A 27,760-nucleotide genomic window follows, 5' to 3' on the forward strand; every position below is an offset into this window, starting at 1 on the left:
TTAAATGATACTTTTTGACACCCAGTTATTAAAGATAATAATTAGCTCTTTGCCTTTATTTAGGTATTCAATTTATACATCATCTAATTGCAATTCTCACATTTATTTTGATTGTACAGTGAAGTGGATTCAGTTCTCACTATGGGTCCTTTTGCCTTGGCATCTCTTGATGAGCTGAAGTTCATTCTCATGTAAATCCTTTAAGAAGGGCTCATGGGAGATAAGTTTTCTAGACTTCTTGTTTAGGTGTGAAATCTTTGGGTTACACTTTCTTTCCTGGAGGGTATTATAAACATTCTTCCAGTCCTGTAGTGTTAAAATGCTACTTTGGAGAAGTCTGAGACCAGTAGGATATTTTTTAAAATAGATTTGGGTTTTCATGGCTAGTTTCTCTTCTGGGACTCATTATCTGCTTCAAATATGCAGCTCCAGTTCTATTTTCTTTCTTTTCTTTCCTTTTTGTTTTTTAAAGATTTTGAGAAGCAGGCAGAGAGAGAGAGGGAGAGGGAGGAGGAAGCAGGCTCCCCGCCTAGCATAGAGGCCGATGTGGGGCTTGATCTTAGGACCCTGGGATCATGACCTGAGCTGAAGGCAGAGGCTTAACCCACTGAGCCACCCAGGTGCCCCTTTTATTTCATCTTTGGCTGTATATATGCAGTTGGATCTCTTTTGTTTTCAATAGATACCATTTTTTCTCTTTGTTTTTAACACTTTCTTTCTTTGCAATTTATTTTTCTTGTTTCTGACTTCCTTTTACCCCTGTGATTTCAGGAATGTGTGCTCTTTCTTAAGCTTCTAGATACACACTGCTCCTGCTTTCTGGAATGTTCTTACTCCATTTTGTAAGTTGTTTTTTTCCTTTTCTTTTTCATCTTCACTCCTGAGCTGTTACATGTTTGTGTGTGCTCTAGGATAGGTGCTTCCCTGTAAGTTGTTTGTTTGTTTGTTTGTTTGAATTCATGGCAAATAAGTTGATTTGCTGAGACTGAGTAGTAGATCTATGATGATCTGTTAAACTATTCAATATACATATTTTATATTACAGCTGACAAATTTCGTGTTGTTCTGTCACTTATTTTATAGTTTTTATTTTACTTTGTTCTTTTCCAGCTTCTCTGGATTGATAAGTTGCTTTCTTTTCCCTCTGAATTAATCCACAACTTTTACTATTCATCTTGTTATTCCTGTGTCGAGTACCTTACTTCAGTGTGTATCTTTCAACATATTTTTCTGTCATACTCCACCAAAATTAAGGGTTTTCTTTGTGCTCTTTCTCCCACCTCCTTCCCTTACTATCTGTAACTCTGGGATGTTATGAAACAGTTTATATTTTACATCATTAAGTTTGCATTGGTGAAATACTGTTTTCATTTAAAAAACCTATGGTTATGTTTATTTGTGATCTCTCTCTTTAAAAAAAGGGGTGGGGGAGGCGCCTTGGTGGCTTAGTGGGTTAAAGCCTCTGCCTTTAGCTTAGATCATGGTCCCAGGGTCCTGGGATCAAGCCTGGCTTCAGGCTCTCTGCATAGCGGGGATCCTGCTTCTCTCTCTCTCTGCCTACGAGATCTCTCTCTGTCAAACAAATGAATAAACTCTAAAAAAACAAAAACAAAATAAAAAACCGGTGGTTATGATAATGATAACCGTTTTAGTCAAAGTATTATTTATTCACGTTTTACTTACACATGTTTAGTTGCTCACTACAATTTTTTCATACTCTTGATTTTTCTGTTTATTGAGATTTTTGTTCTTCTCATTTTCTTTTGTTAGAAGCATTTCCATGAATAATTTCCTTAGACAGCCTTTCATGTATTATATACTTAATGAGCTGTTGCATGCCTGGATGTTTCTGGCTTACCTTTGTATAGAATACGGGATACTGTTACTTCAGGTTTGGGTTTTTTTTTTTTTTTTTAAGTCTATAAAATTGTTCTGTTATCTAACTACTAGTATTGTACATGAGAAATCTGGCGAGGTTTCATCATTTTTCATTTTAAGTTGCTTGTTCTTTACATTTTGGAAGCGTACAGGTCGATTTTATGTTTTGAAGGTTGGAATTCTGTTTTTTCCCAGGATATGTCTGTTTTAGTGTTTTTCCACCCTACTCCTATCTCTGATTAATCCTGCTTAAAGCTTCACGAGCCCTTTCAGTTTAAAACTTGAGTCTTCAGTCAGCTCAAGGATTATTTTCTTCTAGTATTTCTTTGATTAGTACTTCTTTCTGTGTTTTTCTTGTTCTTTAGTTTCTATAATTTCAGTATTAGAGCTGAATTTGTCCTCTGTGTCTTATGTTTTCATTCATGAATTTTTGGAGTTTTGTTTTGTTTTGAGTTACTTAAATGACATTTTTTCTAGATTACTAATTTAGTTTTCTGCAGTGCCCTTTCTTCTTCCCTTTCTCTGGAATACTAAATTAAAAAATTTCAGGTTTTGGTTCTAGGAACTTCTGCTTTATAAGGTTGTCTTGTCCCTCCATGCCTTGTTGGCTTCCTTCCCTTCATTCTTTCTGACACTGCTGTACTTCAGCTTGGTTTACCTTCATTCCCACTGCTGTGAATACTTAGATAGCTCATGACCTTTCTCTCTTACATAATGTCAGCAGTTGTAGAATCTGTTGCCACACATGTAGATGATAGTGTTACTTCTTTCTCTGCTAGAAAGAAGAGCCTGGTGATCATTAATTTGGCACACACGAAACCCTGTTTGTTTGAAGGTGTTAGGAAAGAAGTTTCCCTCTTCTTCCCTCTTCTTCTTCCTTCCCTCTTGGGTGCAGAGCGAGTTCTGTCTTTAGCCCAGTTTGGTGGCTTTTTTTGATTTCTCAGTGTCAAAGCAGCCTGGTTCTCTTGACCCCATGAGAGTCATTCAAATACTCCTGATTGATTGCCTGAACACCTTAAGAATTGGTAGACTTTGAGCAGGCCTATTGAAAAGAAATAAACCTTACAAATGAGTGTATTTTCCCTGTCCTTAGAAGATTTGTTAAAAAGCCTTTTTATTTTTGCTCTTTCTTGCTTCCATTACATGAGGTTCAGATGAATCTAGATTTAGATTGTCCAGGATCAGCAATTAGTCACCATTATTCTAGTAATTTAGTAGTCAGGTGAAAGGGAATCAAGAAAGAAGTCTCTGTTGCCATCGTTTCCTAGCTGTTACTGTCAGAGTTCCTAGACTGGACATTTTCAGTAACTTTCCTGTGCATACATAACTTTCAATACTTTACCTGTACATAGTAATCAACCTATAAGTATTTGTTGGCAAACTCAGTATATGTCCAGTGCTTTCTGGTTGATTGCCTGATAACCTTGTTGGTAAAAAAATCAGTACACATAACAGAAAACAGGTCTGAGCTTATCTGAATAGTCATCAGTCTGCAAAGTGCCCAGGTCACTGAAACAACCACCCCCAGGTTTGGGGTGTTTTCTGTGATCTGCTGAAATCTGTTGCTTTATCAGTTGTTCAAAAAGTATTTATCAAGTACTTACAGTGTGTAAAACAGTATGCTACGTGCTAGAGGAAGCAGAGTGCACAGGGTTCCCTCCCCTCCTGAATTTACCGTCTTCATTAGAGGCTGCAGAGTATCCACTGCATCTGACCACATTCTCTTAATTGGCTTACACAGTATCAACATGGGTTTTTATCAGTCACTGTTTTGCAGAATGAGACATTTCACTTAAAAACCTCAATTTGTAGCTGCTTGAAACACAACATCTGGCCACACTGCGGCCGTTCTTTTTTTTTTTTTTTTTTAAAGATTTTATTTATTTATTTGACAAACAGAGATCACAAGTAGGCAGAGAGAGAGGGAGGAAGCAGGCTCCCCGCTGAGCAGAGAGCCTGATGTGGGGCTCCATCCCAGGATCCTGAGACCATGATCTGAGCCGAAGGCAGAGGCTTTAACCCACTGAGCCACCCAGGCGCCCCTGGGGCCCTTATTCGGCTAGAGTAGCAAGTGCCCCCGCCCCCCTCATCATGGGACCTCGTGCATCAGTTTGTTGCAATTACCTCTTCATCCTTAATACTGAGACCAGATTCAGTTGGCATTCATCATCACAACTGTGCTCTTCCTTTTTCTTACACAAAGATTAAAAAGTTGAGTTGCTCTTTGAATGTTTTCTGGTTATCCTCCCTTTAGGCATTTGAGTTTGTGACCTTTATATGGTACTTATTAGCCTACTAATTGTCTTTCAGCCTCAGGAGAACTGTCAGGACAGACGTGCTTCAGCTTTAGTCAACATGAGCAGTAGACATACACATTGTAATACTCCTTCTCAGATTCATTTTAACAAAATGATGGAGCCCTAGTTCCATAAATCTGATAATTCTGACATAATATGTATTTTTTCTATGCTATAATACCATTTGAGTTGATATTTTTCAGTTTACTTCAAGAATGCTCTAGTAAAATTTTTATATTGTTAATAGCTCAGACCTTTTAAGTGTTTTAACTTTTTTTTTTTTTTTTTTTAGAACATCTTAAATTTTTAATCCTTTCTTTACAGGTTACCTAGACCACTTTTGATTAAGAAAACTGTAGAAAGTTAGTAACTGCTACAAGCAAACGCCAGGCGGCGGCACGTGTCAATTTTCCAGAGTCCTGCTTTGCGGGGTGTCTGAATGCGCTGTTCAGGGTCTCCGCTCACACTCGCTGGAATCGGTCGCGGCAGAGTTTAGTCCACAGGTCGCTTCTCCCTGTATTTCTTTGTAAACTCTTAAGCGTTCTTACAGAATTTTTTACGGTCCTTAGAGTATTCTTCAGCTAGGTCAGCCCGAAGTGGGTGCTCGGGCTGGGGGTCGTTCACCAGTGCTATGAGGGACTGGATTACTTGGTCGGTTTTGGTTGCTGGCTTCCAGTTTTCAGCACTAATTACTGGCAGACAGACCTGCCCCTTTTCATCGATGTTTGGGTGATCTTTGTTTTAAATGTGATCTTCGGTGGTTTGAATGGGTACTCTGCTGGAAAGTTGATTTCGATTCTGAAGGCCCCCTTATCATATGGAGGGCTGTCAGGAACAATAAGCCCTTGCCAAGTCAATAAATTAGCTTCATCAACCTGGATGTTACGGAAGTTTTTCATTCCACATTTGCGGATTTCTTCAAGCTCCTTCATCAGCCTCCTGCTGGCCGCCATCTTGGATCTGGTCTAAGTGTTTTAACATTTTTGTTTTCACATTTATTAGCTCTTTTGTTTTTAATCGTCAGTATTAAAGACCATATGAGATAAAGGTATTACGACCTGCAGTTTAGTTGAAGAAAAATGAGGCTTAAAGAGGTTTGCACTTTGTCTGAAGTCCAAGCATGTTATTTTTTCTATGGGACTGTCTTCTCCCATTTGTACTGTCTCATTAGATCTTCCCAACAATCGTAAGAGACTGGTGGAGTGGGTTCCATCATTTCTTCAGATTGGAGAAAACAAACTCAGAGGAAGAATCCTTTTCTTGCTGGTGGTGACATAGCTAATCTTCAGAACTTGCCTGGTGCTTGCCAGCTACAGTGCTAGACATTTCACAGGTCTTACTTAATTCTTACCACTCCCCTATGACATAGGTATTGTTATTCTCATATTGCTAAGTAAGTCGAAGAGTTGGAATTTGAACCTAGAACTGTGTATAAATAACAGGGTTTTTTTGTTGTTGTTGTTATATCCTATTACCCAGGTTGCTTAACTTTCTCTGTATTGCTATTAATAGCCTACATTATAATTTAACACATTAATCTAATTTTAAACGTACACAATAAGAAATGAAGCTTGAAAATCAGCCTTTTTGTATGTTTAGGACTGTTGTTTTTCTCTCTGCAGTGATTGAAAACAAAGGTGGACCAAATTTAAGTTTAGTTCAAAGTCTGTATTTTCTATTTTTGTATGTGTTCAGCAGTTGCAGAATATTCCTTTACTTTTTAATGTGGATAACTTGTCTGAGAAAATAACTGGTTTAGAGTTTACAAGTCAGTGTGTGTGTGGGAATTTTGGTTTATTGTTCATTTGTGACGGAGGGGGCATAAGAAAGTTGCCTTGATTTGAAGATTAGGGAATAATTTGGTAACCTAATAATTTCTTGGGTGACTTGTATGACTTCTGGCAGTTTGTTATATACCTAATTTTATATAATACTCAACCCTAGCTAGCCTTTTTTTTTTTTTTTTAAGATTTTATTTATTTATTTGACAGAGATCACAGTATACAGAGAGGCAGGCAGAGAGAGAGAGAGAGAGAGAGAGAGAGAAGCAGGTTCCCTGCTGAGCAGAGAGCCCAATGTGGGACTCAATCCCAGGAACCTGAGAACATGACCTGAGCCGAAGGCAGCAGCTTAACCCACTGAGCCACCCAGGCTAGCCCCCTAGCTAGCCTCTTAAAGTAAGTTAAGAACAAAAGGCCTAAGAAAGCTAAATCTATTTATTGAGTCTGTGTTCCTTTTGTATATTTTACCTTTTAAAGTCTTTAGTGTGGGTTCCATTTCATTCCACTTACATTTTTATTTTCTTGGAGAAGGTGCCAAATGTCTGTATTTCCAAAAATATTTCCAGGAATACACATTTTTCCTTAAAAAGTCATCAGAAGAGTCACAAGTTCTATCCACTTTTAAAGAAATAGTCTTAATATTAAATTGTTTCTAACAATACAGATGAAAAGTAGCTGTGTGTTTAGTCAGTTTTCAGTTATATTTAAAGACAACATTGATGTAGTAATGATCAGTGGCGTCAAGGCAGAGGAAGCCAGCAATTCCTAGTTGAATCAGTGTCTAAAAAGGATAAAAACAGATGTTGACCATGAACTTTGAGTTTTAGGCGTTTTAATAAAGGTCATTCCCATGTTTTTATTTATGTATTTGTCTTATAGTGAAAATGGCAGTTTCCCACTGTTAAGTATAATTTCTAGTTCCCCTTACGATATTTAAGTACAGTAGCAGCTCACGGGATCTATAATCTAATGTTAACTTTGTCTTTTAAGTCCATTGGAGATAAATTTATTTCTGAAAGTATTTATTAATAAGCCCTGTGAGCCCCTATTTTTCATTCTTTGAGTAATTGCTTCTTACTAATGTTATGAATTTTTTTAATTCTTGATTTTTCTAGGGATTATTTCACATTTCAGCTGCTTTTGTTTTCTACTGCTATCATTGAGGGTTCAAGAACAAAAAATAAGTCTTCAGGTAACATGCCTGATCATAGTAGTGCTTGGCATTGTATTTGCTGAAAAGATCATATATCTGTTTGGATGCTTGATCTGAAAATAAAGTTGTGATGATTATGAAATTTTCGCATGGAGTTTTCTGGGCTGCCTCTAACAAATTTGGTCTTATTTGTTCTCTTTCTTTTCGAAAGGGTTTGTTTTTTTTGTTTTTGGGTTTTTTTTTTTTGGGCTGTCTGCTTTTTTTTTCATGTCTTGATCTGCAATAACTATATGGATATGTGCTTGTACTTGCTAAATATTTTAATTTTGCATATTTGGCTGCTTGAATTTTAAGTAATTTTTTGGGCAATGCAAAGTAAGAGCTTGAGGCTATAAGTGAAATAGCAATCTACAGAAGTTTTTAATTAGTTTATAAATGTATGTTGCTTATCTGTCACATTATTTTCAGGTTTTGTATTTTACTAAAATGAAAGAAAGTTTAAAATTCAGTTTTTCAGTTATGCTGACCACATTTCAAGTGCTATTTTCAGGCCATATGTGGCTAGTAGCTTTCAGTTAGGTAGCACAGAAAAAAAGACTATTTCTGTCACCATAGAAAAGTTCATACAAGGAAGTAAGCAGTAAAGTGTAAGCTCATTTCTGATACCAGTTTTGACAGCTTAATCAAGCTCCAGATGATAAAGCATATGACCAGTCTTGAATATACTTCTTCTAAATACGTAGCCATCTCTCTCTTGAGTATTTCATACTTAAGGTAGCCTGAAACAGGTCATTTGCTTCACTCTTTATGCTATTTTAAAGTGAAATTGTTTCTTGTAGCAAAATTCATGTAGTAAACGACTTAGCCTAAAATTGAAACCTAATCCTAGAACTTAGGTTAGTAATTTCTGCTAAGTTACTTTACTTCTTCGAGCCTCAGTTTCCTTATCTGTAAAATAGAGGTAACATTAGTTACGTCATAGGATTAATAAATAGAGAATGTTAACTATATGTAAAGATACGTAACAGAGGGGACATTTATAGTACTTTTAAATATAGAATGAAGCCAGAACATTGAAAAATCGGGCAGTGTTGTTTCATGGACTTTTTCCCACCCTTGAAACTATAATAGGTCTCTAGAAATGGATAGGTCAAGATTATCCTGTAGAAGTTTCTGGTGGCCATGGAATTATTAATGACATCATGTGAAGTTCAAACAACTACAGTACCAGAATGAGGAGAAAAAGATAGAAAAATGACCAGCTTTGTTTTGGGGGAGGTCTGAAAAGTACTTTCTGAAAAAAAAAAATGGTAATAACAATGAATATTTTGTATAATGTTTCGATAATTTGGATAAAGTTTTCCACATAATTCTTTCTTTCTTTATTATTGAAAAGATTTTATTTATTTGACAGAGATCACAAGTTGGCAAAGAGGCAGGTGGGGGTGCAGGGGGGTAGCAGGCTCCCTGCTGAACAGAGAGCCCGATGTGGGCCTCATTCCCAGGACCCTGGAATTATGACCTGAGCTGAAGGCAGAGGCTTTAACCCACTGAGCCACCCAGATGCCCCTTTCACATAATTCTTTAAAATATCCTCTCTATAATATTTTTAGTACCTTTTTTTATACCAATATTAAAGAAGACTAAAAGAAAACTCAAAAGTTGAGCAACATTTTGGAGGTTACATAGCTAACTGGGAGGATAGAAATTCCTATTTTCAACTTTAAATCTTATGTTCTTTCAACTTTACCATACTGTACAATTGATAGCAGTTGTGTTTCTGAGACAGGTGTAGATTTCAGAATCTCTAGGGATGGGCCCCATGTATGTATAATTTACTTTCTTCTGTATTGAGATAGAATGCCTACCCAAGTAATTGTGGTGCCCACCTTTAGTGAGAAAACATTGCTCTCTTCCTAGTTTAATTCTTCTTATCCGGTATCAGTATATTTAAATTAATGCCCACACCATATGAATAAGACAAAAAAAATGAGACTGATAAACAGTACAATGATTTAACTTCTGGTGTTCCAAATGTTTAGGTAGGACAACAGCAACATTTGAAAAAGCAGTAAAAGTGTAGTTTCCTATTAACTATCTTTAGTGCCTCTGGTTTATAAATGCTTGTGGAGAGCTGGAATCCAGATTAGCTAACTATGGAAGTTAAGTCTCTTAGTGTTCCTTTCTCTACTTCTCTAATAACAATTTTGACTATTAATAGTCTGCCTTTGATGTATTGCAGTACTGAAATGTTGACTAAATATTGCTTATAGTATTACCTTTGTGAATGACACTGACTAGCTAAAGATTTTTAACATTTTTTTCCCCAGCTGTCTTCAGTGTCCTGGGTATAGTGGTTTTTCCCAACCATATTTAACTCTGAATGTTTCCCATTACCCAGCTCAAAACTCCTTTGAATGGAAGGACACTGTCATAATGGGATGGGAGAGGGGACTATTCTAGCAAACCCCCATGTAGGCAAAAATGAACCATGTTGCATAGTGAATTTTAAATCTGAAAATTACTCATTTGCTATTTGAGACAGCAACCCAGGTTTTGCAGTGAATGAACTGTCTTTTGACTCAGGGTTGCCTATCAAAATGCAGTTTGATTACTGGCTGTCATCTGTTTAGGCCACCTTTTAATTTTCTAAGCAGAGATCGTTTCACTTGAAGCTATTTACAGTGAATATAGGTGGCTTCTGTATTGAAATTTGCTTGGGATGTTGTATGTAGGTAGACCTCTCTTAACACAGAATATGTAGTTTTGATTATTTTTCATTACTAGGGCTTAGGGAGCTTACGATTAAATGGCTGACTTTAATAGAGCATTTTTTTAATTTATTTTTATTTATTTTTTTAAAATTTTTTTAATATAGCATTTTAGATTAAACTAAAATGATTCTTTTTAACTTAGTACCTGCAAGGCATAGCAGTATATTCTTAAAATAAATATCATTATTGTTAATTATATGCAGATTATATGTCTTTGTTGTACCAAAAATAAATTTACTTAAAAACAGTATAAAACCAAGACCTTCGAGATACTAAAATTTTCCCAAATCAAAAGATTTTTAAAGACCTATTCTAATAAAGAATTGAGATTTGGTCATAGGTCACCATAAACTTTTCTGTGAACAATACATTCAGGAGCTTATACTTAATGATACTCAGTTCTTTTCATTTAGTGCTGACAATCTGTTACATAGTAGCATGTGGCAGAAATATGATAGTGCTTTTTCTTTATTTTTTAAAAGCTGATCTGTCTCCTTTTCTTAAATAAGATAATATAGAGATTATATGGTTCATTTTGATTTAAATCTAGATCCAATAGTAATATATTCCAAAAGATAGAAAATGTGACATCATATTTCACCAATTCTGAGACAGTGTTCCTTTTTCATACTTGAACAGCTCTGGAAAATGAGATGCATCTTAAAGTTGATTTTTTTGGTCATTTAAAAAAATTTTTTTTTTTTTTAAAGACTTGGTAAAAAGTGTCTTCTCTTTTTTTTTTAAAGTTTGTTGTATAACTCACATTCATTGTTAACGATGTGGTGTTATCATGGTATATCTTTGCAGTGAAAGAAGTTGATGCTCTGAGAATATACTATTTGGAGTTACAGGCCTTTACTAAGATCTTTTAGTGTCTCCTTCACATCCTCTCACTGCTGTCATCCTTAGTGTCATATGCAAAACTGAAACAATTAAGCAATGGGTTTGATGTACGTTATTCAAGGGAAAATAATCCATATATTGAGGGAGTGCAATGCTTCTCCACTACTTTCGAAGGTATTTTCTCAAGAGTGGCTTTTATGTGTTAGAAGAGGCAGCCACAAAGGGAGTGGAATGCCTGGAAGGCCCTGTTTTCTAGGGTAACTACAGCTCCTAAAGCCAACTTGGAGGATTGTGACTGGTGTTAAGTTGCCTTGATAGTGAGGTGTTTTCCGTAAAGGCAGAAAGATTTAGGTTTAGATTTGTGACATGGGTGGAGCCGGTGGAGTGGCCTCCTTTTGTGGGTTCCAGTATACCAATTAACAGCCACTGATTGGGTTTTTTTTGTTTTTTTACATTAAACTTTTTACATAAACATTAATCTGTGGAAAGCGATCCAGAACAATAAAAGAAAATGGAGATCAAGAGAAGGAAGGAAAGACTTGGGGTCAGGGTTTTGGGTGGGTGGAGTAGAGGTAGAGGGTGGGACCTCCATGGTGAAGAAGAGAAAAATGGGGATAAGATACTAGAGGGGGGTGTTAATGAGAGCATTTTCCATTTACCCGGCTTTACTTATCCTGGTCAAGTTTCTGATTGTCATACATAGGCTTATGAACTACCTAGTAGTTGGCTAAAATCATCCCATCCATATTCCCTGGATTCTGAATACAAAAATTTTTCTTGCCAAGGCCTTTTTCTGTAGAGGTTGCCCTATTACCCCCTCTAGTCTTATGGGTAAATGATCTGTCTGCTGGTATAGACCCGATAGAAATAGAGTCTGTGTTTTCCTCCTAATGTGCTCTCAAAATGAATAACTGAAGGACGAACTGCCTCTTAGAGAATGCATTTTCTACAGGGAACAGTTACAGGTATACGTACAATTAAGTTTGTTGGTTTTTATAGGAGGGGTGGGAGAACCACCCAGATAATTTTAGGAACTTAACCTTGCACTTCCAGCATTTAGATAGAGGTTGGTGTAGTCTTTTCTCCAGCCTGTTTGATTTTTATTTCTACGGATTTAGTTACTTGTGGTATAAATTCATATTGTTTTCCTGCTTTAGTTTTCCCTTCTCTACACTTACTGAGTATACATTCTCATACATTTGGCAGTTTTTCCATACTCTCTAGCAGTGGCATGTTGTTCATCATTTTATCTGGCTAACATACTCTGTTTTTGGCAAGATCCTTTAAAAAATTGAGCTTCAACATTAAAAAAAAATTTAAATTTTTAGTATAAAACATCAATTGAACGAATCCCCCCGCTCGCCAAAAGGAGTTTTCACTTTGTAAAGGGTTTTACTGTAGCACTATTTTAAACACTCTGCAGGGCCCTCTGAAAGCCAGTCTAATTGCTCCCTGGCATGGCCAGGCATTGTTCTAGAAAAGGAGTAAGAAGAATTGTTGCATATCTGAAATCCTTAAGTTTCCAAAAGTCCCTTTCAGAGTCTACACAAACCTTTACCTTTTTTTTATTTTCTTGAGTTAAGCAGACCTTTTTAAGAAGTCCATACTCAGGGTGATTTCTTTTTAGCTCACCAATTTTGTTATTTTAGAATTTTAAAAATTATAATAGTATTTTCATATCTTTTCAGCCACATTATACTCTTAAGTTTTTTTTTTTAAGCTATCTTGGGCATTAAATTAATATTGATTAGTAAGAGAAGGAAAATGAATTCCAAATTGCAAATAACTGACTTGCTGATGAAATTTTATAGCAAAGTCCTTTGCAAGTTGGAGGATTCTGCACTGTTCTTGCTTACTGTAATGCCTCAGTGAAATGTAAATGGAAATAAGATTCTGTCTTTAAGTAAAGGTAAGTATTATTCACTGACTTGTGAATAGTATTTCAAATACATGTTTTATGTATTTCTGACAAAATATGCCAAATATGACAAAAAAGGTAAAGAGTCACCACTCTTTACTAAGTGGTGGTCCCATTAATTCATCTTTCAGTTTTATTGTCCTGAATTCACTTTCTCTTTCCTCAGAGGATGTACTGAGTAAAGATGCTGGGGAATGTGCAATATGTCTTGAAGAATTGCAGCAGGGAGATACTATAGCACGACTGCCTTGTCTATGCATATATCATAAAGGGTAAGTTTCCTTTTATGTTTACCAAGTTGATAGTAGAGTAAGAGATGCTTCTCAAAATTTCAGACATTGTTCTTAGGGCTGAAAAGTTTTCTTCTTAATTGAAACACCCTCTTTTCTTAAAAATAACAGCCCTTTTTACCTGCTAGAACTAAGATTTAAGCCCAGATCTGTTTGTATCCAAAAATCTACCATTTGTTAAACATCTGCTGTTACCCAGGTATTGTCCATGACAATCTAGCTAGGTAATCTCCTGTAAACCTTGTAACAATCCCATTTTATGATTGAGGGAATAAGCCGAGGGACCACAGAAAATCTATCCAAGGTCACATGGCTAGTAAGTGGAAGCGGTAAGATTTTAGCCACCTCTGTTTGGCTCCAACATCCATCTAGAGTCTCATAAAGTATTCTTGGTTTCAGAGCAATATAGGGAGATTTTTAGATTAAAAAAAAAAAAATCTTTTAGGGTAAACAGAAAAAAATAGAAAACCATACATTTCAAACCAATAAAAAGAATGAGGTAAAATTTTATTTAAAGGTGTGGTTGGGGAAAAGCATAGAGAACACAATAAATAATACAAAATGAGGCAAAAATAAATCCATTATCAGGAATTTTAATAAATCTAAATAAAACTCATCAGTTGAAAGCAGATTGAAAGATTGGGATATGCCATTGCTGAGCAACACATGTAAACATAAGCATATAGAAAAACGTGAAAGTGAAGGAAGAAATAGAAAATTATGTCTGGGTGAATACGGACTACAAGCAAACTGACAAAGCTAAATTAATATCAGACAAAATAAATCTTAACAAAAATATTACTAGTATGGTATCATAAAGGTATTTAAAGCTCAGTTTTGGGTGAACCGAAGAACATAGTCTCAAGGTAAATATTTATAGAACTGCCAGAAAAAGTGGACAAAAATGTCATGATAATGGGAAATTTCAGCATAGTTCTCATTGGCTCAAGCAGGTAAACACAAAACGAGTCAAGACCTAGAATAATCAAACAGTACAGTTAACAGGTTTGTCTAATGGATGTATGTGTATCTGCACCTACCATTTAGTACATTTTCTTTTCAAGCACAGGTGAAATATACAGAAATTAATGGTGTACTGGGCCATAAGGAAGTTTTAGCAAACTATAAAAAATCGGTACCATACAGAAAGCTAGCTGTTCTCTGACTAGTTCTATATTGGTAATAAAAGATGAATAATCTTCACACATACTATTAAGTAATTTGTAGATTAAAGAAGAAATACAGTGGAGGGGCGCCTGGGTGACTCAGTTGGCTAAGTGTCTGACTCATGATTTCAGCTCAGGGTCTGGAGATCAAGCCCTCTGTTGGGCCTCGCACTGGGAGTGGAGCTGCCTTAGGATTCTCTCCCTACTCCCACCCACCCCCGAAAAAGAAAAGAAATCATAATGGAGCTTAAAACTACTCAAAACTGAGTAAGAATGAAAAACCCTTTTGACATTTTCTAGGGTGATTCTTGGAAGGCTTGTGTTAGAGTAAGAAGAAGGACGAAATCATTAAACAAGTTCTTCCTTAAGAAATTAGAAAAATGAATAAACACAAAATAGAGCAAAATAATAAAGGTGAGAGAAGAAAATAATGAAATAAAAAAATTACACACTAGAGTAGAGACCAACAAAGCCAAAAGTTGGTTCTTTAAAGATGAATAAAATAGGCCTCTGGCAGGTTTGCCGCTAGAAGGAGAAAATGAACAGTATAGGAATGACAGATAACTTGAGAAACAGTAGAATTGAAAAATAATTGGAAAATTTTGTGGAAAATTTTACAGTCTTTGATTTAAAAATATAAATAGAACAGGCCATTTCCTTAAGAATATTACTATATTTCCAGTTCATTGTATTTTATATAATATATACTTATTATATATTATTAATTATATGTTATGATATATAGTAATTACCAAAATGATTCAAAGAGAAATAGAAAATATGAGTTGACTAATAACTATTACAAGACAAACCTTGAGAGGTGCCTGTGTGGCTCAGTTGTTAAGTAGTATCTGCCTTCAGCTCAGGTCATGATCTCCAGGTCCTGGCATCGAGGCCTGCATATCAGGATCCTTGCTTGGTGGGAAGCCTGCTTCTCCCTCTCCTACTTCCCCTTGCTTGTGTTCCTCTCTCCCTGTGTCTCTCTTTGTAAAATAAATAAATTTTAAAAAAAATTTTTTTTTAAAGACAAACCTTGAAAAACAACAAATATTAAAAAATTAAGACAAGACCTAAAAACAGGCCTACAAAGATGGTTTGACAACAGGTTCTACCAGACATCCAAAGAACACCATGTTAACAATTGTAAACACCTCAAATAGTAGGAAAAGATTGTAGGTTCTCCCACTTATTTTATGAAAATAGTATAAACTTGATACTAAAATCATAAGATGGGACACCTGGGTGGCTTAGTCGGTTAAGCATCTGCCTTTGGCGCAGGTCATGATCCCTGGTCCTGGCATCGAGTATTGCATCAGGCTCCTTGCTCAGCAGTGAGTCTGGTTCTCCTCCTGCTTGTGCTCTCTCTCTCTGACAAGTCTTTTTTTTTTCTTTTTTTAAGAGAGAAGCTTTTCTTTTTTTCCCTAGATTTTATTTATTTATTTGATAGATCACAAGTAGGCAGAGAAGCAGGCAGAGAGAGAAGGGGAAGCAGGCTCCCCACTGAAGAGAGAGCCAGAAGCGGGGCTCAATGCCAGGACCCTGAGATCATGACCGAAGCGGAAGGCAGAGGCTCAATCCACTGAGCCACCCAGGTGCCCCATGACAAATAAATCTTATAAAAATAAGTAAAATCAGACAAGACAAGTATAGGAAAGTAAATTAGAAGGCACTCTTATTTATGAACATAAATGCAAAAAATCCAAAAACATATTAGCAAACCAAATTCATCAATATATATCTAAAGTAATAATGCCTCATGACTAAATTAGATTTATGCTAGGAATGTAAAGACACTGTAAGATTAGAAAATCTAGGGGCACCCGGGTGGCTCAGTCAGTTAAGCCGCTGCCTTCATCTCAGGTCATGATCCTGGGGTCGTGGGATGGAGTCCTGCATTAGGCTCCTTGCTCAGTGGGGAGCCTGCTTCTCTCTGCCTCTGCCTGCCACTGTGCCTGCTTGTGCGCTCGCTCTCTCTCTCTCTCTCTCTCTCTGACAAATAAATAAACTAAATCTTCTTAAAAAGATGAGAAAATTTATATATATAGTATACCACATTAACAAAGGAGAAAGACCATATTTTCTCAACAAATGTGAGAAAACATTCAGAAAAACTCTATACTTAGGAATTAATGATTTCAAAACAAAAGCAAAGAATAGATGTTAGATAAATTATTAAAATTAAAGAATAAATGTTAGATTAAATTATTAAAATGAATAAGAGGGGTACCTGGGTAGCTCGGTTGGTTAAGTGTCTGACTTCAGCTAGGTAATGATCATAGGGCCCAATGTTGGGCTCCCTGCTCAGAGGGCTCTCCCTCTGCTACTCCACAGACTCCTGTTCACTTGCTTGCTCCCTGTTTCTGTCTCAAATAAATAAGATTTAGAAAAAATTAATGAGAACTGAGGCGCCTGGGTGGCTCAGTCAGTTAAGCATCCAGCTCTCAATTGCAACTCAGGTCATGATCCTCAGGGTCATCAGATCAGGCCTCCCTGAGATGGAGCCTGCTTAAGATTCTCTCTTTCCGTCCCTCACCTTCTGTACACATATGTGTGTGCTCTCTCTTTTGCTCTCTTTCTTTAAAAAAAAGGAGGGGGAGATTAAGAATTTAGCAGGGTTGCTAGATTGGAGCTCAACATGAAAATTGGTTGCAATTATATATCCCAGTAAGAAAAAGGAAAATAAAACCTTTCTTTTAATAGAATAACAACATTAACAGCCACAAAACCTACAATAGCTATAAGCTGTGTTGAGAATATATCCTACAAAAGATACTCAAGATTTTAAAATTTCGCTGAAAGATACACAAGATTTAAAATTTGAGGTATACCATCTTGTGGATAGGAAGATTCCATGTCATAAAGATGTCACTTAACCCCAAATTGTGTAGTTAATATTATCCCATTCAAATCTCAGCTAGAGTTTTCATATAATTGGATAAGTGGATTCCAGAATACACATGAACCAAAGAGTCCATATGGCAAGAACAGTCATAGTCAGGAAGAAGAAAGTGCTGGGGGAACTTGCCCTGTACAGACACATTTTAAGACTATTAGTTAAGACAAGTGTGGAAAGGGCATAGGAATAGAGTCCATAACCATTTGTGTGTATATGAGAGTCACCATAGCACAGGGTTGATAAAAGCATGGATTCTTGGGAGTTAAGCCTTCCTCATTCTGATCCCAGCCTCTCCACTAATTCATTGTGTGATCTTGGTCAACTTGTACTTAGTTTTTCCCTCCCCCAGTCTATAAAATGAGGTGGTAGTACCAACTTCATCAGGTTGTTAGGAGGTTTCAAATGAGTTAAATTTTAGAAAGTGCTTGCACATAATAGATACTACGTAAATAAAGTAAATGAATAAAAAATTGATTTGGCAGAGGTGCTACTAATAGCAAGAGAAAGAATGAATTCAGTGAATGGTACTGAGATCAGATGGTTACTGATGTAGAAAAACTGCCAACCCTTATTTTATAGTTGAAATAAGAATCAGTTCCCAACTGACTAAACATGTGCCTATGGAAATAAAAAATCAAAGTGTTAGAAAGAATGTAGAGAAATGTAGACCTCTTGGTGAGAAATAGTTTTAGGGCTAAGATACCCCCCCCATAAAAGCTTGAAAGAAAAGTTCATAAATTTGTATTAAAATTTAATACATTTTTGCATTGTGATACTAGAAAAAAGTAAAAGTAAACTAGACATCAGATTGAGGTTTTTTCCAGTACGTACAGCAATACTTTGTTGGTACAGTATCTGAAACAAGCTTCTCCTCCAACAGCCTTCTGTAATGCAGTTAGCTCGTTGCGGTTGGTGAGGGGGAGGACAGTGACGGTGTAATGATACGATCTTCATACTGGTTCATAAAGAATACTCAGCGCATTAGTGTTTGCTCTGTCAAATAAAACCAGGTGAAGGTCCATATGGAAGCAGGCTGTGGGAGAACACAGTGTTGGTATACCCTGTTTCATTGCACTTCATTTTATTGTGTTTCACAGATACAGAGGGTTTTTTTTTTCTTTTTTTAAACAAATTTTAAGGTTTCTCACAACCCTGCCTAGAGCAGGTCTGTTGGCACTATTTACCCAACAGCATTTGCATACTTTCTGTCTTTGTGTCAAATTTTGGTAATTCCCAGTAATATTTCAAACTTTTTCAATAGTTGTTACAGTGATCAGTGATCATGGCTCATGAAAAGCTCAGATGGTAGTTAGCCTATTTTAGCAATAAAGTATTTCTAATTAGATTAATAAAATAAGTTTATTATAAATATAGATTAATTATGAGTATTTTTCTTTTAAATTCAGTTAGCCAGTATAATAGTACATCATTAGTTTCAGATACAGAGTTCAGTAATTCATCAGTTGCGTGTAACACCCAGTGCTCATCACATCCCATGCCTTCCTTAATGCCCATCACCCAGTTACCCCATCCCCCTCTTTTCCAGCAACCCTCAGTTTGTTTCCTAGAGTTGAAAGAGTCTCTCATGGTTTGTCTCCCTCTCTGATGACTTTCCATTCAGTTTTCTCTCCCTTCCCCAGTGGTCCGCTATCTTGTCTCTTACATTTAATTTTACACAAACACACACACACGATACGTATATGCACTGGAAAACAAAAAATGATTTGACTCCTTTTATTGTGATATTTACTTTATTGCAGTGTTCTGGAGCCCAGCCCCAGGATATGAGGGGTACCTAATACTATAATAGTATCCATCCCCCAAGCATTCTTACACCCAGTTCAGTTAGGCTACGGGCTTCACTTTGGAAGTGCTTGCTTACTTCATTCTTAGTTCTCAAATTGTGCATTGGGCCTTTGTCCCCATATTAATACTAATCCTTCCTTAGTCCTCTTTTTTAAGTGATCTCTATACCCAGTGTGGGGCTTGAGCTCTCAGATCCATAGTCCCCTGCTCCACTGACTGATCCAGCCAGGCACCCCCTTCCTTAGTCCTCTTTATGTCAAGCTGACTTCACCCTCGGTTTAAAAAAAATCCTATATTTACAGTGGTATTTTATTTATCTGGAACAAACACAGCTTTGTTCTGGTTACAAGGTTGTATTGTTTGAGTGTATGATTTTATAGAAAGCAATGCTCATCAGAAATGTGTATACTACATTATAGCTGAAGTATTTGGATAATAACTTCCTATAAACCTAGAAGAAAAAGACAAAACAGAAAATTTGTCAAAAGTTTTTAAGAGTCAATTCAGGGGAAAAAAAAAAAACCCCAGATGGCCAGTAAACACACAGATGTAAGTTGGTATACTTGGTGAATAACTCTGTCACAGTTGTGCACTGTATATATTCTACACTCAGTCATTGCACTCCCAAGTGTAAGCCCTGGGGGGAATTCTTGATCTTATGCTCTACAATAGTGCTGCTACTAGGTGTGCAGGTCCAGGGTGAAATAAACAGCTCATGGATTAGCACTGTGTGTGTGGGCCACTCTTTGAGTAGCCCAGCTCTGAGAGACATGTGTAAAAATGTTCATAGCATCATTGAAAGTATCAGGAATGGACACATAAATTGCAATACGGTTGTATTTATGGGAGATTATAATGATAATTTCTCAGTGTGAGTCAGAATTACACATGGCTTGTAAAATAAGTACCCATTTCAATCACATAAGCACAGTGAGTTGTTAATATATCTGGAGTATTTTGTTCAATACTTCTTTTTTGAGTTGGGCGGCAAGGGTAGAGGGAGGGGAGAAAGAGAGAATCCCAAGCAGACTCCAGGCCTAGTGCAGAGATGGACATGGGGCTCAGTCTCACAACCCTGAGATCATGACCTGAGCTGAAATCAAGAGTTGGACGGTCAACCAACTGAGCCACCCAAGCGCCTCTGTTCAGTACTTCATTTAAGGGATGTTTCGGTAGACCAGGGGACCACTAGAGCCAAGTGAGTAGGATAGAATGCAGGCTAAAAAGCCAGCGTAGGCATGGTTATTTAGACAACAAAAGTCTAAGTGGCAACAAATTATTTTAGATATTTGAAAGAATATTGGGTGAATGAGATACTTTACCCGTTTTCCTTTTAATTTCATCCATTGTTTTTACCCACCAAACTATCCTATCAGAGTATGAGAATGATACATAATAATTTTGTCTGTAAGCATATTGGCCAGGCCTTCAAGGTTTGTGGCATTTGTAAATTTGACATGTGTCAACTATGAGAATGTTGAGCAGTTTGCATTCTGCTTGGGTAACTTCCTAGTTGTTGGACAAGTTACTTAACCTTATCAAGGCCTTACCATTTATCACAGTGAACTAGAACTTTCTGCAGCGATGAAAATGTTTCATATCTCTGCTGTCTTGTAGAATAGCCAGTAGCTATGCATGTGGCTCTTGAGCTCTTGAAATGTGGTAGTGTGACTGAGGAACTGCATTTTTCTTTTATTTAATCATATTTAAATTGTCACATGTGGCTTGTGGCTATTGCATTGAACAGTGCAGATCTACAGTGAGGATAATTATATGCACCCTAATATTTAGCTTCTAATAAGGTCATGAAATACTTTATAAATTGGATGATTGTGTATTTATATGTGTATGTATTGTAGAGTGGGATAGAATTAAATAAAGGGCTATAGGTGCATGTGAGTATTGAAATACAGTCTCTTAAAAGATGCAGTAATGTGAAGAGTTAGAATTTATTTATTTATTTATTGAAGATTTTATTTGACAGACAGAGATCACAGGTAGGCAGAGAGGCAGGCAGAGAGAGGAGGAAGCAGGCTCCCCGCTAAGCAGAGAGCTGGGATCATGACCTGAGCCAAAAGTAGAGGCTTTAACCCACTGAGCCACCCAGGCGCCCCAAGAATTAGAATTTAAAAGCTGTTTTTGATTACATTGATAGGTACATGAACAGACTGATATTTACATGAATGAATATTTTGAAGAGAAAAATGTCCAGATTTGTCACTTAATTTTGAATACTGGTAAAGTGGTTAGTTCTTTAGATTTTCTTTTGGTAATGGTTCTATTTAAACTTTAAGTACTTTAATTTTACAAAGATTATTTCCTTAACTGCTCTGAATAATGAAAATGTGGGATGCCTGGCTGGCTCAGTCCGAAGAGGATGCCACTCGATCTTAGGGTCATGAGTTTAAGCCCCAAGTTGGATATAGAGAGTACCAAAAAACAAAAAATGTAATAAACAGGCCTTATCTTTTACTTACATATGCCAAATATTTAAAATACTGAATTTTTTTCCCTATAAATATATACTAAGGTCAAGAAAGAGTTTTTATTATGGCTGTTATATCAATAATTAATAAGTGTTTCAATTTTTCTGGTTTTGTTCTTTTCTAGCTGCATAGATGAATGGTTTGAAGTAAATAGATCTTGCCCTGAGCACCCTTCAGATTAAGCATCAGCTTCCTGTTTTATAGGTAATTTTCTCTTTTTCTGTTTTAATTGCTTTTTAACTTGTTACCTAAGTTCTACATTCTCAGCCACCATTTTTAGTCATTCATTTATTGAAGCATGCCCATGTGTGTGTGTGTGTGTGTGTGAATGTGTGTGAGTGTCCATCCCAGACACTGTTAGGTAACCATGTAAAAAACTCACATGAAAAGATAAATAGGAAGCAACTTTTTGATTCCTGAAGAAAGTCACGTATTGACTAAGTTCTCCATTCTTGGTACTTTAAAACACATATAATTTTAGTTTAAAGCTTAAATCCATGAAACATATGGTTGGTATAAACTTCATACATGTACTACACATATGTACATATTAGCATATATTACCCCATTTTTCCACTAAGAAATCTGAGGGCCAAAGTAGTTAATTTCATGACTTCAAGAAGCAGTATGCACAGTAGCCTCGGGCATGCATTTAGGAACAGAATTAAATTCTATATTCTTATTCCAAACTTGAGGGGTATGTTCTTAGGTAATGCAATATAATAGTATAATTCTAATCATAATAATTAGTTAACATTCATGTTGTATTATTACATACCAGGCATTGTTCTAATAAGCATTTTACATCTATTAATAACTTAAACTAATTGTTGTAGCAACCTTTTGAGCTCAAGACTCTTGCTATCCCTTTTCCCATTATACAGATTGAGGAAACAGAGTTAGAGGTTACAAAACTTGACTTGTCAAGCTAGTTCTTTGGTAGAATTGGGATTCGAACTCAGGCATATTGGTTGCAAAGATTGTGTTCTTAGCTATTTTGCTATAATTAGGTAGGGGCATTTTCTTGGGAGAAGTTTCATCATGTTCTCATTCATTCAGTTTAATCTTGTACCTTACTATCCTCAGCATGTTACATAGTGCCTGTTTATACAGTAGGAGGAAAAAAGAAAAAAAAAAAGAATTCTAAACCGAGTACAGAATTTGTTTTGCTCTGCTGATTTAGCTTACTCATTATCCTGCATTATCTGAAAATGTCCAGTGAATTGAATGATAAACTCCCTTGACAATTGCTCTTTTCCATATTCTGTGGAGTGAGTGAAATGACATCATTTATTTAGCTTTGTGGAAAAAAAAAAACAGTTAATTGATATCTTTGTATATATGAAAAGCTTTTTATGAGAAGACTTGCAGAAATGACATATAGTATTGGGTTTTTACATCCAGGAAGAACATTTTAGCCAATCCTGGAATTGTTTCAGGAGTTGGAGCCTCTGTGTTCAGAGACCTAAGACAGTAACTGCCAATAGTTTTTTCTGAATGGCTAAGACTAAAGACAGGAAACTGGAACGATCATTGTCCTTAATGAGGATAATTCAGTAGCAGCAGATTAGAGTATTGACAGAGGAGATTTGAGGTCACCTAATAGCCCTTATAGCAACTGAAGTAAGAACTGCAGCAAGAAGGGAGACTTCTGTCACAACTGCGGTAGGGTTCTGCATGGGAAATGGGTGCAAGAAGACTATCAGCTCTGAACCTTTTACCATGAGGTGATTCAGATCAGACCGTGACATGTTGGAAGTATGAATTGGTTTAAGACTTCTGTGTAAAAGAAGAGTGGCCATGGAGTGATATTTTGAGTATATGAGCAGGTATGTTTTTATTTCACTGTGAACAGGTTTTTTGAAGAGGAGGATGCTTGGAATATCTTCAGTGTAACCTTATGTCTGGGCCAATAAACTAAAAGTATGGCTAAAATTATAGAAGGATTTAAAGAGAAGGACTAAAAACCTATGCTAATAACATGAAATTTTTATCTTAATATTTTACATACCAAGGTAATATGTCTCAAGTTTTCCACCTATAGGTAAAATGTGTCTTTTAGAAGCAGTAAACTTTTTTATGTGAGGTGGGATTTTATGGTTATAAAAATGTTTTTATTTCATGATCCAGTCAGCTAAATTTTTCCTTTAGTGTTACAATGAGCTTATGGGCTTTAAGGGACATGTGTCGCATCTCATAGTCTGTGCATGTTGGTTTTAAGCAGCATTTCAGTTTCCTTATGCGTCAGTGTTATCTTTTTATTGATTTTTTAAAAATATATATATATACATATATATATATATTGAACCTTAGTTCAGTGGCAGCGGCCCTTACAAATCTACAAGTCAGTGGAATCTCCTGCATCTTAAAGTCCTTTTTACAAATTTACAGATGTAGAATATCTTCACTCAAGTGTTTGCTTCAAGTTGTGACTGCTCTTACTTGTCAGGTGATAAATTCCTCCCATCCCTTTTGCTGTCTCAGATTAAACCTGTGGGTTTGAAGAGGATTTACTGTTGCTGAAAACATGTTTTGTTTTGTTTTTTTTTCCCCCAAAGATAATTACTTTTTTGCCAGGGAGAATGCACAAGCAAATGGAGTGGCAGGCAGAGGGAGAAGCAGGCTCCCTGCTGAGCAAGGACCCTGATGAAGCCAGGACTCAGGGATCATGACCTTAGCCGGAGGCAGACGCTTAACCCACTGAGCCACCCAGGCATCCCTGTTGTTAAAACATTAAAAACAACAACAACAACAACAAAACCCATGACATATAGCAGCAGCACATCTAGCATTTGTGATGTTCTTCAGCACAAGAATTTAATGGACAGCCCAAAATAGATACACATAACAATCTAAGGTTTTGATTAGTTAGGAAATTGTTCACTATTTTAAGTGGAAGTTGTTAGTTGGAGAAAGATTAATAGGTGGTGTGTAGGTGTTGCGTGTTGTCTGTTTTCTGTACTCTGGTGTGGTCTTTGTTGTGGAGGGAGAAAACGTGTTATGTGGTGGCTATTTTTTGTAACTGTTCTAAGCTTGAATTGGTCCTTCTCTCCTTTATTTTGCAGAACACTAATTTTAGGAGTTTTTAAGAATAGTAAGTGTATGATAATGGATAGCCACCAAAGCAGTGTTCATGGGGAAATGGGTGTTGTATTTTGATTGGTGTCAGTACTGTGAACCACTGCTTAAACCTAATGCATCTGCTTCCACACAGGTTTTCTTGTCTTTCCAAGATGCTTGAAAAACTGAGAGGATATGAGGATCTGTCTCTGGAAAAAGAAAAAACTGCAGGCATACTCAGCCAGAAATCTGAGTTCTGTGAGACTTGGTAATGCAGAGATGGACAATCATACAGGGGGATAACCCTGCTAAAGAGAGGACAGTTGCCACAGAACTCAGTGTACCAAACATGCATATAAAGGACACACAGGGATTTTGAAAATGCTGCACATCCCTTAATAGTCATCTACATAGGTAACACTGATAAACATTTTGTATTCAGACGCCAAAGTTAACTGATTTAGAAGTTGATTTTATTAAGTTCTGTAGAGCTGCACAACTAGTTGTGGTTTGACTTGGTTTTAAGTTGGGGGTCACTTTATTTTTCCCCAACACGATGTTTCTGCATTCATCTATTCTTAAACTGAGGACCGCATAATGTACTTCTTATAAATTAAAGTCTTAAATGTGAAAACAAGAAATGTAATCAAGCAGTAAAACATTGTCTGAATGTAGACCATGATCTCAAGTTCTTCTATTTTTTTTCCCCCAAGAGTGGAAAATAGACTTCTGCATAGGAGAGCTAAAATATGTTAATATTTGAAATTAAAGGTGTAACAGTACCAGAATGCAGTCCAAAGAGTAAATCAGGTTACATAGTTATATTTTAATGAACTAAATCTAAGATTGTCGATTGAATTGCAATTTGTTAAATCTATTATTTCCTCCTAAGTAAAACCGCTCAATAGTTAATCAGTAATGAATCATCTTGCAGCTATGCAACTTTTTAAAAAAATACAAATTACCAATTTTAAGTGCTGCCAGCTATAATAACTTTGTTTTAACGGGTATTTTTATTTGTTCTCTTCATGTAACTATTTTATTGTGCTTTGCATCTCCAGACAGTTTTCCCACATTTGGATAGAATGTTTAGCAGGTTGTAAACTTCGTAACTTATGAAAAGGGTAAAATAAAATTTTCTTGAATGGAACTTGGAATAATTTGAGGGACATTTTATATACTTTTAAAAATCAGAATTTAATCGGGATGCCAGATTTATAGCAATTTGCATCTTTAATTTTCCAGATAATCTGGAAGGTAGTGTTTGATAAATGATTTTTTAAAGCAAATATGAAGATTTTGTTAATTTATAATTTATTAATGTGTTATTACTGTAATTGAAAATGTTATAGAGACTTTTAAATTCAGTCTTGTGTAGAAAGAAATGTATTAAGCAAAATTATGTGAATAAATATTCCCATAAAATACATCTGAATGGTTAAAAAATACTGGAAGAGAGCTATCAGGGCTACAATAGTGAATGTCCTTTTTTTTTTTTAATATAAAAAGATACCAATAAGTAGATCTCATATTTTCAATATATAGGGAAAATGTTATCAGTGAACATTTAAGCAGTGCACTTTACTTGGTATTATTGAAAGCTGCACAGTACTGTTTCCTTATTTTAAACTTTAAGTATTTGCCTTTCTATTCAATGCTGTTATTCTTATTCTCAAATTTTTTCCCTATTTCTGGTTCTGTTTTCATATTTTTTGAAAGGGCACGTACAGGAGCAAATTGCTGCTACCCAGAAAAATTAGTGTTTTAGAAGCAATTAAAAAAGTTTTTCTTTGCTTTCTGTGTGATTCTAGACCAGATAACATTTTCCCTAAAGTTATGCTGTGAAATGCCTTTTGTTATGCTGCAGTTGACAGAAGCATCCAAAATCTTGGTTGTGACAGTGGACAGCATGGTTTCATAGGTGCTTTTTAAAACAGTTATGGGAAATACTCTTGCCTCAAGGAAAATATTCTTTCCCTAAATTTTTTCCTATTATCATGAAATCTTAATACGAATCCATGTTGCTTCACATTTTTAATTTTGTAAGCTTTCACACGTACACACATACCCAGTCACCCCAGGAAAAGCCTCTTAGAATATTCTGTGAATAATTCATTTTTTTCTACTACTGGTATATTGTATGATGGTAAGAATTGTTTGTTGTCTTCCATTCTTGAAGGCAGAGATTGACTCTGGCTGTGGTAATTACCTATTTATATTTTCTTGGAATTTGATTTTCTGATACAGTTTACTCTTTGGCTTTTTAATTTTATTAAGTTTTAAGTTTACGTCCTTTTCCTTCTTTCTGTCCCGTCCTGCACCCTCAGTCTCTTGCTCAGCCTCAGACTGTCCCAGGATTCTGCACCGCGGCTGCTACAGGGCAGGCTCCTGTGTTGTAGAAGAAAGTTAAGTGTTTATTTGTGTTGAGTGCTACTCGATTATTAATACTTGTCTAGGGAAGTTTTTACTTAAGGTCTGTTTATAGCAATCCCTTTTTTGTTAAAATAGACAAAGCTTGGCATTTTTCCTTTAAGTTTGGTCTCTTGTCAATGATTCCCTAAAAAGAAGAATTTAGAAATTGAAAAGAAAATGTTTTTAATAGCCCAGATACTCTGGTGTTTATTCAGAGTCAAAGTTACTACTCTGGAAAATATTACAATATTCTACATAATGTCACTTATGACATTTGTAAATCTGTATGTGGACACTGAATAGTCTAAGTAGGATATAAAAATCACACCAGATATATTTACATATGTAGCTTGAAACTACTGACAACTGAATATCATGGAGACAAAATAAAGATCAAAAACCTAGACATAAAGTTGGTGGTAGCTTTCTAGAATCTTTGTAAATCTTTGTTTTCCAGTAAGATTGCACTTACATACTTAGAAAGCGGTATGTTCTGAAATTTCACTTTAGTGCCACTCTTCATAATGGGTTTATTGTCAATTTTGACTCATTTGTTCTGGCTTTTTTGGGTTTTATTGTTTTTGCCAGAATGTATAAGAGACAGTAAGATTATTCTATCCTACTTTTGACTCTCTGCCAGAGAAATTAGACTAAACTGCATCTTAATCTGTGTTTTTAAGATCTGGTTATAAATTGGATATAGATCGTATTTTAAGAGCAGTGTTTGTGATTGAAATATAAATAATGGTTTCTAGAACTACATTTTTGGGGGGTGAGTGATAGCTGAACATTTAAAAGGCCAGGTTGTTAACTGTCGCATGCTATATGAGTTCTGGTTTCTCAGTGCAAGTTTTACATTTATTTTAAATGTTTCACTGTTACTTCAGTTCTCACCCACTAAACACTATTAGAATGTAGCCCAAAATGCCTGAGGGTGTGGCACTGTCAGCATATTTGCAATATGTATTTTGAAAAGATTTCAGGTTAAAAATGTATTTGT

The 27,760-nt window shown here is 36.0% G+C and overlaps 1 protein-coding gene and 1 pseudogene across 1 annotated transcript in view; one reads left to right on the forward strand and one right to left on the reverse strand.

Moving 5' to 3' along the window:
- ZNRF2 (zinc and ring finger 2) overlaps positions 1–26,142 on the forward strand; it is a 97,909-nt gene extending 71,767 nt beyond the window's left edge. The window contains exons 3-5 of the mRNA XM_004762643.2: positions 12,811–12,916; positions 21,413–21,492; positions 24,503–26,142. Coding sequence (XP_004762700.2) covers positions 12,811–12,916; positions 21,413–21,470 — 164 coding nt within the window. The 3' untranslated portion in view covers positions 21,471–21,492; positions 24,503–26,142. The remainder of the gene's footprint in view (positions 1–12,810; positions 12,917–21,412; positions 21,493–24,502) is intronic.
- On the reverse strand, positions 4,569–5,134 carry LOC101680815 (annotated as a pseudogene).
- Positions 26,143–27,760: the final 1,618 nt, after the last annotated feature.

This window comes from Mustela putorius, unplaced genomic scaffold, assembly GCF_011764305.1.
Source record: "Mustela putorius furo isolate JIRA1106 unplaced genomic scaffold, ASM1176430v1.1 tig00003845_pilon_pilon_pilon, whole genome shotgun sequence".
Taxonomy (NCBI): Eukaryota; Metazoa; Chordata; class Mammalia; order Carnivora; family Mustelidae; genus Mustela; species Mustela putorius.